At 39.7% G+C, this 12,500-nt stretch overlaps 1 protein-coding gene across 2 annotated transcripts in view; it reads right to left on the bottom strand.

Annotated features, from left to right (window-relative positions):
• Positions 1-12,500, bottom strand: part of numbl (NUMB like endocytic adaptor protein) — a 189,002-nt gene that overhangs the window by 12,764 nt on the left and 163,738 nt on the right. For both annotated transcript variants that reach the window (XM_061925340.2, XM_061925339.2), the window contains exon 5: positions 2,651-2,791. In XM_061925340.2, the coding sequence (XP_061781324.1) occupies positions 2,651-2,791 (141 nt within the window). The remainder of the gene's footprint in view (positions 1-2,650; positions 2,792-12,500) is intronic.

Genomic DNA, 12,500 nt, shown 5'->3' on the forward strand with positions numbered 1-12,500 from the left:
CATTATCACCAGACCTATGTAAGCGTCAATATATACCTTCATGTTGCAGAAAAAAGACCATTTATTTTTTTAACCGATTTCCGAACTCTAAATGGGTGAATTTTGGCGAATTAAACGCTTTTCTATTATTCGCTCTCGGAGCGATGACGTCACATCGGGAAGCAATCCGCCATTTTCTCACTTTCGTCGGTGTGTTGTCGGAGGGTGTAACAACACCAACAGGGACGGATTCAAGTTGCACCAGTGGCCCAAAGATGCGAAAGTGGCAAGAAATTGGACGAAATTTGTTCAAAATACGAGGGTGTGGGGAAAGCCGACGAAATGGTCAGTCGTTTGTTCCGCACACTTTACCGACGAAAGCTATGCTACGACAGAGATGGCAAGAATGTGTGGATATCCTGCGACACTCAAAGCAGATGCATTTCCAACCATAAAGTCAAAGAAATCTGCCGCCAGACCCCCATTGAATCTGCCGGAGTGTGTGAGCAATTCAGGGACAAAGGACCTCGGTAGCACGGCAAGCAATGGCGGCAGTTTGTTCCCGCAGACGAGCGAGCTAAACCCCCTGGATGTCTTGGCTCACACCGTCCCTTATGCCACCGAAGATGATCAAGAGAAGAATATCGACCCTAGCTTCCCTGGCCTGCTGACATCAACTCCAAAACTGGACAGATCAGCTTTCAGGAAAAGAGAGCGGATGAGGGTATGTCTACAGAATATATTAATTGATGAAAACTTTATTCATTACTCGCGGTTTTACGTAAATTATTATACATGAACTGTGTTTACCAATAATTTAGCTTAAAAACCTTTTTTTCCCCCAATCATTCGAGTACATTCGGGTAGTCTTGTGTAATGCAGTATTTTGTGTCTACTTAGGTATGGTTAACCTGAGTGCTGAAATCGTGGAAACATATATGTTCTTAGCGCGCCTGAAATGGGCTGTCTGCACTCTCAAAGTGCATGTTGTTGCCAAATGTATTTCATATGCTGTAAACCTAGTTCATAGTTGTTAGTAATGATCTTATCAGACAGTGTTTAGCCGCTGAAATCAGAGTCTGAATCCGAGCTAATGTTGCTATACCTTGCTGTTTGTTTTGGCAGGGCCGGCCCGTGGCATAGGCCGTAGAGGCAAATGCTAAGGGCGCCGTCCATCAGGGGGCGCCACGCCAGTGCCACAAATGTTGGGAGAAAAAAAAAAAAGAAAAAAAGTTGGTACTATTATTTCTAAATACAAAAAATAATCCCACGTTAATTAAAATGCAAAGTAAAGCCTATTTAATAGAAATATTATTTGTTACAACATTACTTTCTTTCTTTAGTTTATTTGGAACATGAACACACTTACATCATAATACATCACACAATTTCATATCATTTCATTTGACATCATGCCCGAAAAGGAGTAGGAAGAAGCAAAGCTTATTTAATCCTACCTCTTTCCCACTTCAAAGTGTTTACAAATATATAGAATCCTTTACTGACCTTTTTATATAATAAAATAACATCTATGAGTTAGTATACAACAGTTTTGTAATATGTAATTAATTAATTAAGTCATTATTAACATACTGAGATGAAGAATATCTTATTTTCAATAAGGTTGAAAGTATTTCTCATAATTCTTCTTCTTTGTACTCTGTAAGCACTATTATTTTGAACAACCTCTTAAACTGGATCATATCAGTACAATTTTTAACTTTTTTACTTAATCTATTCCATAATTTAATTCCACATACTGATATGCTAAAAGTTCTAAGTGTTGTATGTGCATATAAATGTTTGTATTAGGTCTCTCTCAAGCAGGTGTTTTTTGTTTACATTGTTATTGCCTTCTGGTTAGCTAATGTTTGCCCTGCAGGTAATAGTCACTTTTCCACCCCTTTATATATTAGGTATAGTTGTAAGTAAAAAAAAAAAAAGGTCAAAGACAAAGCTATTCGGGTTCTTGTGAGTATATACACTTCACTGCCGATGTGGGGGGGCGCCACCTAAAATCTTGCCTAGGCCGCCAGATTGGTTAGGGCCGGGCCTGTGTATTGGCATCACTGTGTGACGTCACAGGAAAATGGACGGGTGTTTATAACGATGGTTAAAATCAGGCACTTTGAAGCTTTTTTTAGGGATATTGCGTGATGGGTAAAATTTAGAAAAAAACTTCGAAAAATAAAATAAGCCACTGGGAACTGATTTTTAATGGTTTTAACCCTTCTGAAATTGTGATAATGTTGCCCTTTAAACTAATGACGTTTTGCGGTCCAAACTGAAGACACCGGCGAGCCGAATTTGGCCCGTGGACCGTAGTTTGGACACCCCTGGTCTAGTCCTCCAGTGATAACAGTACATGGAAGAAACTCAAGTTATTTTCCACCATAATGGTGAGAATTAGTATCTTAGAAGCCGCTTCGCACTATGGGTAGACGACGAGAAAAGCGGTTGTGGTCATATCCCAAATCGAAACCAGAGCTAGCCATAGGTTGTGCATTTACTTCTGACTTTGACCAGAGACATTAGGAAAATAGGATTTTTTCGTAATAAATTTGTGTTGACCAGGACTAGTCGACATAAGCCTGTTTCCATCCGCTGTGCAACTTGGGCATTAAGAATGAAGTAGAGGATGTCACCCAAAAAAGGGACACAGTGTTCTCACCGAGTCTTTAAGAGCCATGAAGCAGTGGCACATCCATCGTCTGGTGGTCCCATCTCGGCAGATATAGGAGAAAGCCTTGTCATAGTTTCGATCAGGAGCGCAAAAGGACACCTTCTCTATGGTCTGGTCCACAATGAGGTCCTGGACAGAATACATAAGACAAGAGTTCATTAAACATTTCACACATATAATAAAAGTCGATTCAAATATGCTTTATGTCGGTGTTTTTCAACCACTAGTGTGCCGTGAGATTATGTAATTTCACCTATTTGGAGCGAAAATATTTTTTGCAAACCAGTAATTATAGTCTGCAAATGATGTGTTGTTGTTGAGTGTCGGTGCTGTCTAGAGCTCAGCAGAGTAACCGTGTAATACTCTTCCATATCAGTAGGTGGCAGCAGGTAGCTAATTGCTTTGTAGATGTCCGAAACAGTGGGAGGCAGTGTGCAGGTAAAAAGGTGTCTAATGCTTAAACCAAAAGTAGACAAAAGGTGAGTGCCCCTAAGAAAAGGCATTGAAGCTTAGGGAAGGCTATGCAGAACAAAACAAAGACTGAACTGGCTACAAAGTCAACAAAAACAGAATGCTGGACGACAGCAAAGACTTACTGTGGAGCAAAGACGGCGTCCACAATGTACAAACATGACATCACATGGCATGACAATCAACAATGTCCCCACGAAGATGGATAAAAACAACTGAAATATTCTTGATTGCTAAAACAAAGTAGATGCGGGAAATATTGCTCAAAGGAAGACATGAAACTGCTACAGGAAAATACCAAAAAAAGAGAAAAAGCCACCAAAATAGGAGCGCAAGACAAGAACTAAAACACTACACACAGGAAAACAGTAAAAAACTCAAAATTAGTCACGGGGTGATGTGACAGGTGGTGACAGTACACCTACTTTGAGACAAGAGCTACATTGATGCATGCTTGGTTATGGTTTAAAGTCATATCCAACAATTGCGACAACGACTTTTTACTGTCAACTGAGTTTAATTTTGTAATGATTTCTGCTGGTGGTGTGCCTTCGGATTTTTTCAACGCATAAAATGTGCCTTGGCTCAAAAACGGTTGAAAAACACTGCTCTGTGTAACGGTGGTGAAGCCAAAGCTGATGGCTTGACGACCATGCTAAAGGCTAAAGGCTACACCGTGACTCCAATTTGATCTGTTCCATGATCGTTTTTCATTGTCATAATTACATATCATTTTTATTGTAACATTTCAAACTTAGCTGATTACTAAGAACTGCTTTCCAGTTGTTATATTTTTGTTTTATTAAGTGTGTGAGGCATATTTAGGGCTATGCATTTGCAAACAAACAATGGCAATTAAAGAGAGATTGGAAGGGTTCTGAAGCTGAATCTAATCCAACTATTAAAACTATACATTTTATTGTAAATCAGAAATCAGAGGAGAATTAACATCAAGCTAGCGGAAGGGTTTCAAGGGGAAAGAGCGAGCCAATTTGAATGTGGACTCTTCAGACCACAGAATACTTTTTCACTTTGTATCAGTCCATCTTAGATGAGCTCAGGCCCCGCGAAGCCGACAGCATTTCTGGGTGTTGTTGATAAACGGTTTTCGCCTTGCATAGGAAAGTTTTAACTTGCACTTACAGATGTAGCGACCTATTGTAGTTACTGACAGTGGGTTTCTGAAGTGTTCCTGAGCCCATGTGGTGATATCCTTTACACACTGATGTCGCTTGTTGATGCAGTACAGCCTGAGGGATTGAAGGTCACTGCTTACGTGCAGTGATTTCTCCAGATTCTCAGAACCCTTTGATGATATTACGGACCGTAGATGGTGAAATCCCTAAATTCCTTGCAATAGCTGGTTGAGAAAGGTTTTTCTTAAACTGTTCAACAATTTGCTCACGCATTTGTTGACAAAGTGGTGACCCTCGCCCCATCCTTGTTTGTGAATGACTGAGCATTTCATGGAATCTACTTTTATACCCAATCATGGCACCCACCTGTTCCCAATTTGCCTGTTCACTTGTGGGATGTTCCAAATAAGTGTTTGATGAGCATTCCTCAACTTTATCAGTATTTATTGCCACCTTTCCCAACTTCTTTGTCACGTGTTGCTGCCATCAAATTCTAAAGTTAATGATTATTTGCAAAAACAAATGTTTATCAGTTTGAACATCAAATATGTTGTCTTTGTAGCATATTCAACTGAATATGGGTTGAAAATTATTTGCAAATAATTGTATTCCGTTTATATTTACATCTAACACAATTTCCCAACTCATATGGAAACGGGGTTTGTAATATAATACCGATATTAGACGAGTATTGGCCAACACCAATATTAATCTGTTACCATATCAGCACAAATTATAGCACTTTTTTTGTAGTGTGGAATGTTAGAAAAGGCTTGATCAAATGAAATGACTCAGAGAACAATGGTAGGCATGAAAAACACTAACCTACGTATCAACTCCAATTAACGTATGTGGCTTTGATGACATTGAATTGGTCATTTGTTTTAGGCAACGCCTTGTTGTCACATTCACAATCATTTGTTAATTTAAGCCTGTGACTCTCATGATGCAATAGGTTGAATGATGCAGACCCGCTTGTTACTGGATACTTTCTACTACGCTGCTGCCTTAGAGACTTTGTATGTGTAAGGAATATGCAACTATTTGATATTTGTTTTAAATTGCCAAAAGGCGTATTATAGACTGCAATATTGATCAAATAAGGGCACTTAGTACGTATATCTAGCTTGTGTGCTATGCCGTTGTGCAGTTGCTAGCTCCTAGTAGCCTATAGTCTACTATGTTTACCTTTTGTAAGTGACTTGTGTAAAATACAAGAAAAGACTACCCTTGTGTGCCTAATGGAGGACATTTAGATATTAACTGGCTGTCAAGCTTTGTACAAGTAAACACACCGCAAACCGATAGAGGGCGGGGTTAATCATCTTGCAATGCAGTCTGCTGAAAATGCTGGAAAGTGCCACTCTACATGGGGGCGGTATAGCTCGGTTGGTAGAGTGGCCGTGCCAGCAACTTGAGGGTTCCAGGTTCGATACCCGCTTCCGCCATCCTAGTTACTGCCGTTGTGTCCTTGGGCAAGACACTTTACCCACCTGCTCCCAGTGCCATCTACACTGGTTTGAAAATATAAATTAGATATTGGGTTTCACTATGTAAAGGGCTTTGAGTTACTAGAGAAAAGCGCTATATAAATATCATTCACTTCACTACATAGCAACTGGTCAAAGTTAGAATTGCCACAAGACACATACTTAGCACTCTATAGTGCATCGCCCCAATTCGTCACGTTTCATGCATCAGGTTATCCGCGACAAATGGGGCCATATGAATCTCCTTCATACTGTATATCGGAAATTTCCGATACATGCGAATACTTGTTTTTTTTTCCCCGGACCAGGACACTCCTATTAGAAAAATACGGGTCGGCTGGCCTTGACAAAAAAAGTGGCTCTTATTTATTTTCAGGAAGTTTTTAAATTTTTTTGCTAATGATCAAATACTTGACATATCATTTTCATGCCATGAAGCCATTGTCCCTGCTACCAGTAGCAAAAATGAAACCAACACTATTGACACTGGACCCTCTTAAATCTTGAGGATGTTTGCTCCACGTCTTCAAGGAAGGCTTTATTCAGCCTTGCCTTAGTGTCTACTGAGGACACTCCAAGGGGGGCATCGCTTTCTTGGGTGTATATTTAGGGGCCCCCGAGCTCACCTCTTTGCCTCTCCACAAAACAAAACAAGAGCTGAGAGGCGCATGAAAGGCACAAACGAACACACGCACACACATCCTCTTCTCCGACGAAAACAAAGGGAGGGGTGGATGAGGACAGGAACGAGAAGAGAAGGCCATTCACTGCAGCAAATTAGTGAATGAAGGGAGCCGCTGGTACCAAGGTGAAAGGCGGAGCAGAGGGTCTTCTTTTCAGGGAAATGACCGGTCATGTGATTTTTGCTTCAGATTCAATGGATCACCTCATATTATCAGGACACGCCTCCATATACAGACCATCTAACAGTGTTTTTCAACCACTATTTCACCTATTTGGGTTAGAAATATTTTTTGCAAACCAGTAATTATAGTCTGCAAATGATGTGTTGTTGTTGAGTGTCGGTGCTGTCAAGAGCTCGGCAAAGTAACCGTGTAATACTCTTCCATATCAGTAGGTGGCAGCAGGTAGCCAATTGCTTTGTATATGTCGGAAACAGCGGGAGGCAGTGTGCAGGTAAAAAGGTATCTGATGCTTAAACCAGAAATAAACAAAAGGTGAGTGCCCCTAAGAAAGGGCATTGAAGCTTAGGGAAGGCTATGCAGAACGAAACTAAAACTGAAATAGCTACAAAACAAACAAAAACAGAATGCTGGACGACAGCAAAGACTTACTGTGGAGCAAAGACGGCGTCCACAAAGTACATCCGAACATGACATGACAATCAACAATGTGAAGTGAATTTACTTCACTATGTAAAGCGCTTTGAGTCACTAGAGAAAAGCGCTATATAAATATAATTCAAATGACATGACAATCAACAATATCCCCACAAAGAAGGATAAAAACAACTGAAATAGTCTTGATTGCTAAAACAAAGTAGATGCGGGAAATAGCGCTTAAGGAAGACATGAAACTGCTACAGGAAAATACCAAAAAAAAGAGGAAAAGCCACCAAAATAGGAGCGCAAGACAAGAACTACAACTATACGCACGGGAAAACACCAACAAATTCAAAATAAGTCACGGCGTGATGTGATATTGATTGATTGCTATATTGAGGCATGGTTGGTGGTTATGGTTTAAAGTCATACCCAACAATTGCGACAACGACTTTTTACCGTCAACTGAGTTTCGTTTTTTAATGATTTCTGCTGGTGGTGTGCCTCCAGATTTTTTCAACGCATAAAATGTGCCTTGGCTCAAAAAAGGTTGAAAAACACTGCTATATGTAACGGAGGGGGAGCCAAAGCTACTGAACTGGCTACAAAATAAACAAAAACAGAATGCTGGACGACAGCAAAGACTTACTGTGGAGCAGAGAAGGCGTCCACAAAGTACATCCGAACATGACATGACAATCAACAATGTCCCCACAAAGAAGGATAAAAACAACTGAAATATTCTTGATTGCTAAAACAAAGTAGATGCGGGAAATAGCGTTTAAGGAAGACATGAAACTGCTACAGGAAAATACCAAAAAAAAAGAGGAAAAGCCACCAAAATAGGAGCGCAAGACAAGCACTACAACTATACGCACGGGAAAACACCAACAAATTCAAAATAAGTCACGGCGTGATGTGACAGTACACCTACATTGAGACAAGAGCTATATTGAGGCATGACTGGTGGTTATGGTTTAAAGTCATACCCAACAATTGCGACAACGACTTTTTACCGTCAACTGAGTTTCGTTTTTGAATGATTTCTGCTGGTGGCGTGCCTCTAGATTTTTTCAACGCATAAAATGTGCCTTGGCTCAAAAAAGGTTGAAAAACACTGCTATATGTAACGGAGGTGGAGCCAAAGCTACTGAACTGGCTACAAAATAAACAAAAACAGAATGCTGGACGACAGCAAAGACTTACTGTGGAGCAAAAACAGCGTCCACAAAGTACATCCGGACATGACATGACAATCAACAATGTCCCCACAAAGAAGGATAAAAACAACTGAAATATTCTTGATTGCTAAAATATGCGGGAATATCGCTCAAAGGAAGACATGAAACTGCTACAGGAAAATACCAAAAAAAAGAGGAAAAGCCACCAAAATAGGAGCGCAAGACAAGAACTAAAACTATATGCACGGGAAAACAGCAAAAAATTCAAAGTAAGTCACGGCGTGACGTGACATTTTGTGACAGTGCACCTACTTTGAGACAAGAGCTATATTGATACATGGTTGGTTATGGTTTGAATTCATATCCAACACTTGCAACAATGACTTTTTACTGTCAAATGAGTTTAATTTTTTAATGATTTCTGCTGGTGGTGTGCCTCCAGATTTTTTCAACGCATAAAATGTGCCTTGGCTCAAAAAAGGTTGAAAAACACTGCTATATGTAACGGAGGTGGAGCCAAAGCTACTGAACTGGCTACAAAACAAACAAAAACAGAATGCTGGATGACAGCAAAGACTTACTGTGGGGCAAAAACAGCGTCCACAAAGTACATCCGAACATGACATGACAATCAACAATGTCCCCACAAAGAAGGATAAAAACAACTGAAATATTCTTGATTGCTAAAAGATGCGGAAATATCGCTCAAAGGAAGACATGAAACTGCTACAGGAAAATACCAAAAAAAAGAGGAAAAGCCACCAAAATAGGAGCGCAAGACAAGAACTAAAACTATATGCACGGGAAAACAGCAAAAAATTCAAAATAAGTCACAGCGTGATGTGACATTTTGTGACAGTGCACCTACTTTGAGACAAGAGCTATATTGATGCATGGTTGGTTATGATTTGAATTCATATCCAACAATTGCAACAATGACTTTTTATTGTCTACTGAGTTTCATTTTTTTTATGATTTCTGCTGGTGGTGTGCCTCCAGATTTTTTCAATGAAAAAAATGCGCCTTGGCTCAAAAAAGGTTGAAAAACAATGTTCTAACATACACGCTGTTGTGTGTGCAGTAAATGTGACTCATCAGAATACAACATGGCGACGTGACTCTTGGCGTCTCAAAAGGGGTTGAACTTTCTTTTCCCATTTGTGCACCATTGAAGTCATGTTGTCGCGCTGTCCTTTCAGAGTTCAGCACTTAGTCACTGATGGAGACCAAGGTCATGAGACTCATACTTCACATATAAAACCACTTTGTACCGTTGTCGCTTTAGAAAAGAGGTTTAAGGCCACCTTTAGATACTTGTATGTGGTTTTAACTAAGAGCACATCGTGCCAAACTCATAGCCCGGGGGGCCAGATTTGGCCCGCTACATCATTTTATATGGCCCGCAAAAGCCTGGAAAAATATGCATTGAAAACGTACTTTCTTATGTAATCTGTAAAAATGAATAGGTACCTGATTTGGTACTTTTATAGCTGTCGACCAAATTCCTTACCGATTCACGTAAAATCAAATGGTACTTTATTATGATACTTTTGTTGCCTGTTAGAAAGCTTTCAAAAGTCAGGCTCCGCTCTTCAAAATGCACTAGCTCAATGCTAATTTACATGGGATATGCCATATACATCCTACTGATTAGCATTAACAATTTTACATGGCAATTTCAAAACCTCCAAAGGTGGTAATCAAAACTACTACTAAGATGCACGCTTGCACTAGACTGGCACACTCAACTCAATGGCAAAGACTACTTTCTGACTACTGAAATTAATACAATGCACCATACAGTTATCATTATCAGCTCAGTGTTAAATGTTAAATAGTAATGTATTGACATTTTATATCCTTAACATTTATTAATACGTAACACACAAACATACCGAAAATTGGTACTGTTAACTAATGGTATCGATTCCCAGGTACTGGGATTTGGTACCATAGCTGTTCCAATGTGAAAGGTACGCATCCCTAATCATCTTGGTATTGTTAAGTACTGTTATCGAGTCCCAAGTACTGGGAATTGGTACCGTATCTGTTCAAATGTGATAGGTACCCATCCCTAATCATGAAGCGACTATACATTAATATTAGAGATGTCCGATATTCCGATATTGTCCAACTCTTAATTACCGATTCCGATATCAAGCGATACCGATATATACAGTCGTGGAATGAACACATTATTATGCCTAATTTTGTTGTGATGCCCCGCTGGATGCATTAAACAATGTAACAAGGTTTTCCAAAATAAATCAACTCAAGTTATGGAAAAAAAATGCCAACATGGCACTGCCATATATTTATTATTGAAGTCACAAAGTGCATTATTTTTTTTAACATGCCTCAAAACAGCAGCTTGGAATTTGGAACATGCTCTCCCTGAGAGAGCATGAGGAGGTTGAGGTGGGCGGGGTTGAGGTGTGGGGTAGCGGGGGGTGTATATTGTAGCGTCCCGGAAGAGTTAATGCTGCAAGGGGTTCTGGGTATTTGTTCTGTTGTGTTTATGTTGTGTTACGGTGCGGATGTTCTCCCAAAATGTGTTTGTCATTCTTGTTTGGTGTGGGTTCACAGTGTGGCGCATATTTGTAACAGTGTTAAAGTTGTTTATACGGCCACCCTCAGTGTGATCTGTATGCTGTTGACCAATTATGCTTGGCATTCACTTGTGAGTGTGTGAAAAGCCGTATATTTTATATGACTTGTCCGGCACGCAAAGGCAGTGCATTTAAGGTTTATTGGCGCTCTGTACTTCACCCTACGTCCGTGTACACGGCGGCGTTTTAAAAAGTCATAAATTGTACTTTTTGAAACCGATAATTTCCGATATTACATTTTAAAGCATTTATCGACCGATCACATCGGCAGTCCGATATTATCGGACATCCCTAATTAATATTCATTATTACAGCCATAACTGCATTGTGGTCCTCAATGAACACGAGTTTGACACCCCTGATATTATTTGCATATCTGGCCGGCAACCGCTGCTCGTTGACTATGTTGATACAGTTTTCGTAAGTAATCCGTTCCCAAAAGTCCAACGAAAAACGGAATCGTGCCAAAACTGAAACAATTTTTCCCCAAAAGAAAAAATCCAAATCCAATTACTCTGTATCCGACATCCAAAAATATGACATCATGGGTGGGGTAGGAAAAATAACATTTAGACATACACTCAAAACATAAAACTGTTGGTATATATATTATTTTAAAAGTGGTGCTTGGGGGTGGTAGAGGGTGTGAGGTTGTGTGTCGTATGTATGTGTGTGTATGTATGTATGTGTGTGTGTGTGTGTGTGTGTGTGTGTGTGTGTGTGGCCTTCCAACAATATGAGAAGAAAGACCGTAAAGGGCTCCTCCATTGAACTCACTCCCTCTTTTATTCTCTGCCGCTCTTTAGTCTGATCCACTTTCAAAAGAGCCCCCGGTGAGCTGCACTCCCACTGGGGAGGCCTCTTAGTCGCCAGACATTCCTCAAGTGCAAGTTTATGTCTGCGCTCCTCTGTCGCCTTCCTTCTATACGGCGTGCTTTTCACACTGAAATGGAAAAGTACCACAATAAGACACTAGGGGCCTAAACTAAACTAAAGGTTTACGTCAGTGGTTCTTAACCTTGTTGGAGGTACCGAACCCCACCAGTTTCATATACGCATTCACCCAACCCTTCTTTAGTGAAAAAAATATGTATATATATATTTTTTCAAATTCAAGAAAAAGTTATGTTTTTTTACTGGTGCACAAAATGAACTGTGCATGAACATCACCTTGTTCAAAGAACAAAACTAGGGATGTCCGATAATGGCTTTTTGCCGATATCCGAAATTGTCCAACTCTTTAATTACCGATACCGATATCAACCGATACCGATATCAACCGATATATACAGTCGTGGAATTAACACATTATTATGCCTAATTTGGACAACCAGGTATGGTGAAGATAAGGTACTTTTAAAAAAATTAATAAAATAAAAGATAAATAAATTAAAAACATTTTCTTGAATAAAAAAGAAAGTAAAACAATATAAAAACAGTTACATTGAAACTAGTAATTAATGAAAATTAGTCAAATTAACTGTTAAAGGTTAGTACTATTAGTGGACCAGCAGCACGCACAATCATGTGTGCTTACGGACTGTATCCCTTGCAGACTGTATTGATATATATTGATATATAATGTAGGAACCAGAATATTAATAACAGAAAGAAACAACCCTTTTGTGTGAATGAGTGTAAATGGGGGAGGGAGGTTTTTTGGGTTGG

Source organism: Nerophis lumbriciformis, linkage group LG30, assembly GCF_033978685.3.
Source record: "Nerophis lumbriciformis linkage group LG30, RoL_Nlum_v2.1, whole genome shotgun sequence".
In the NCBI taxonomy this organism is placed as follows: domain Eukaryota; kingdom Metazoa; phylum Chordata; class Actinopteri; order Syngnathiformes; family Syngnathidae; genus Nerophis; species Nerophis lumbriciformis.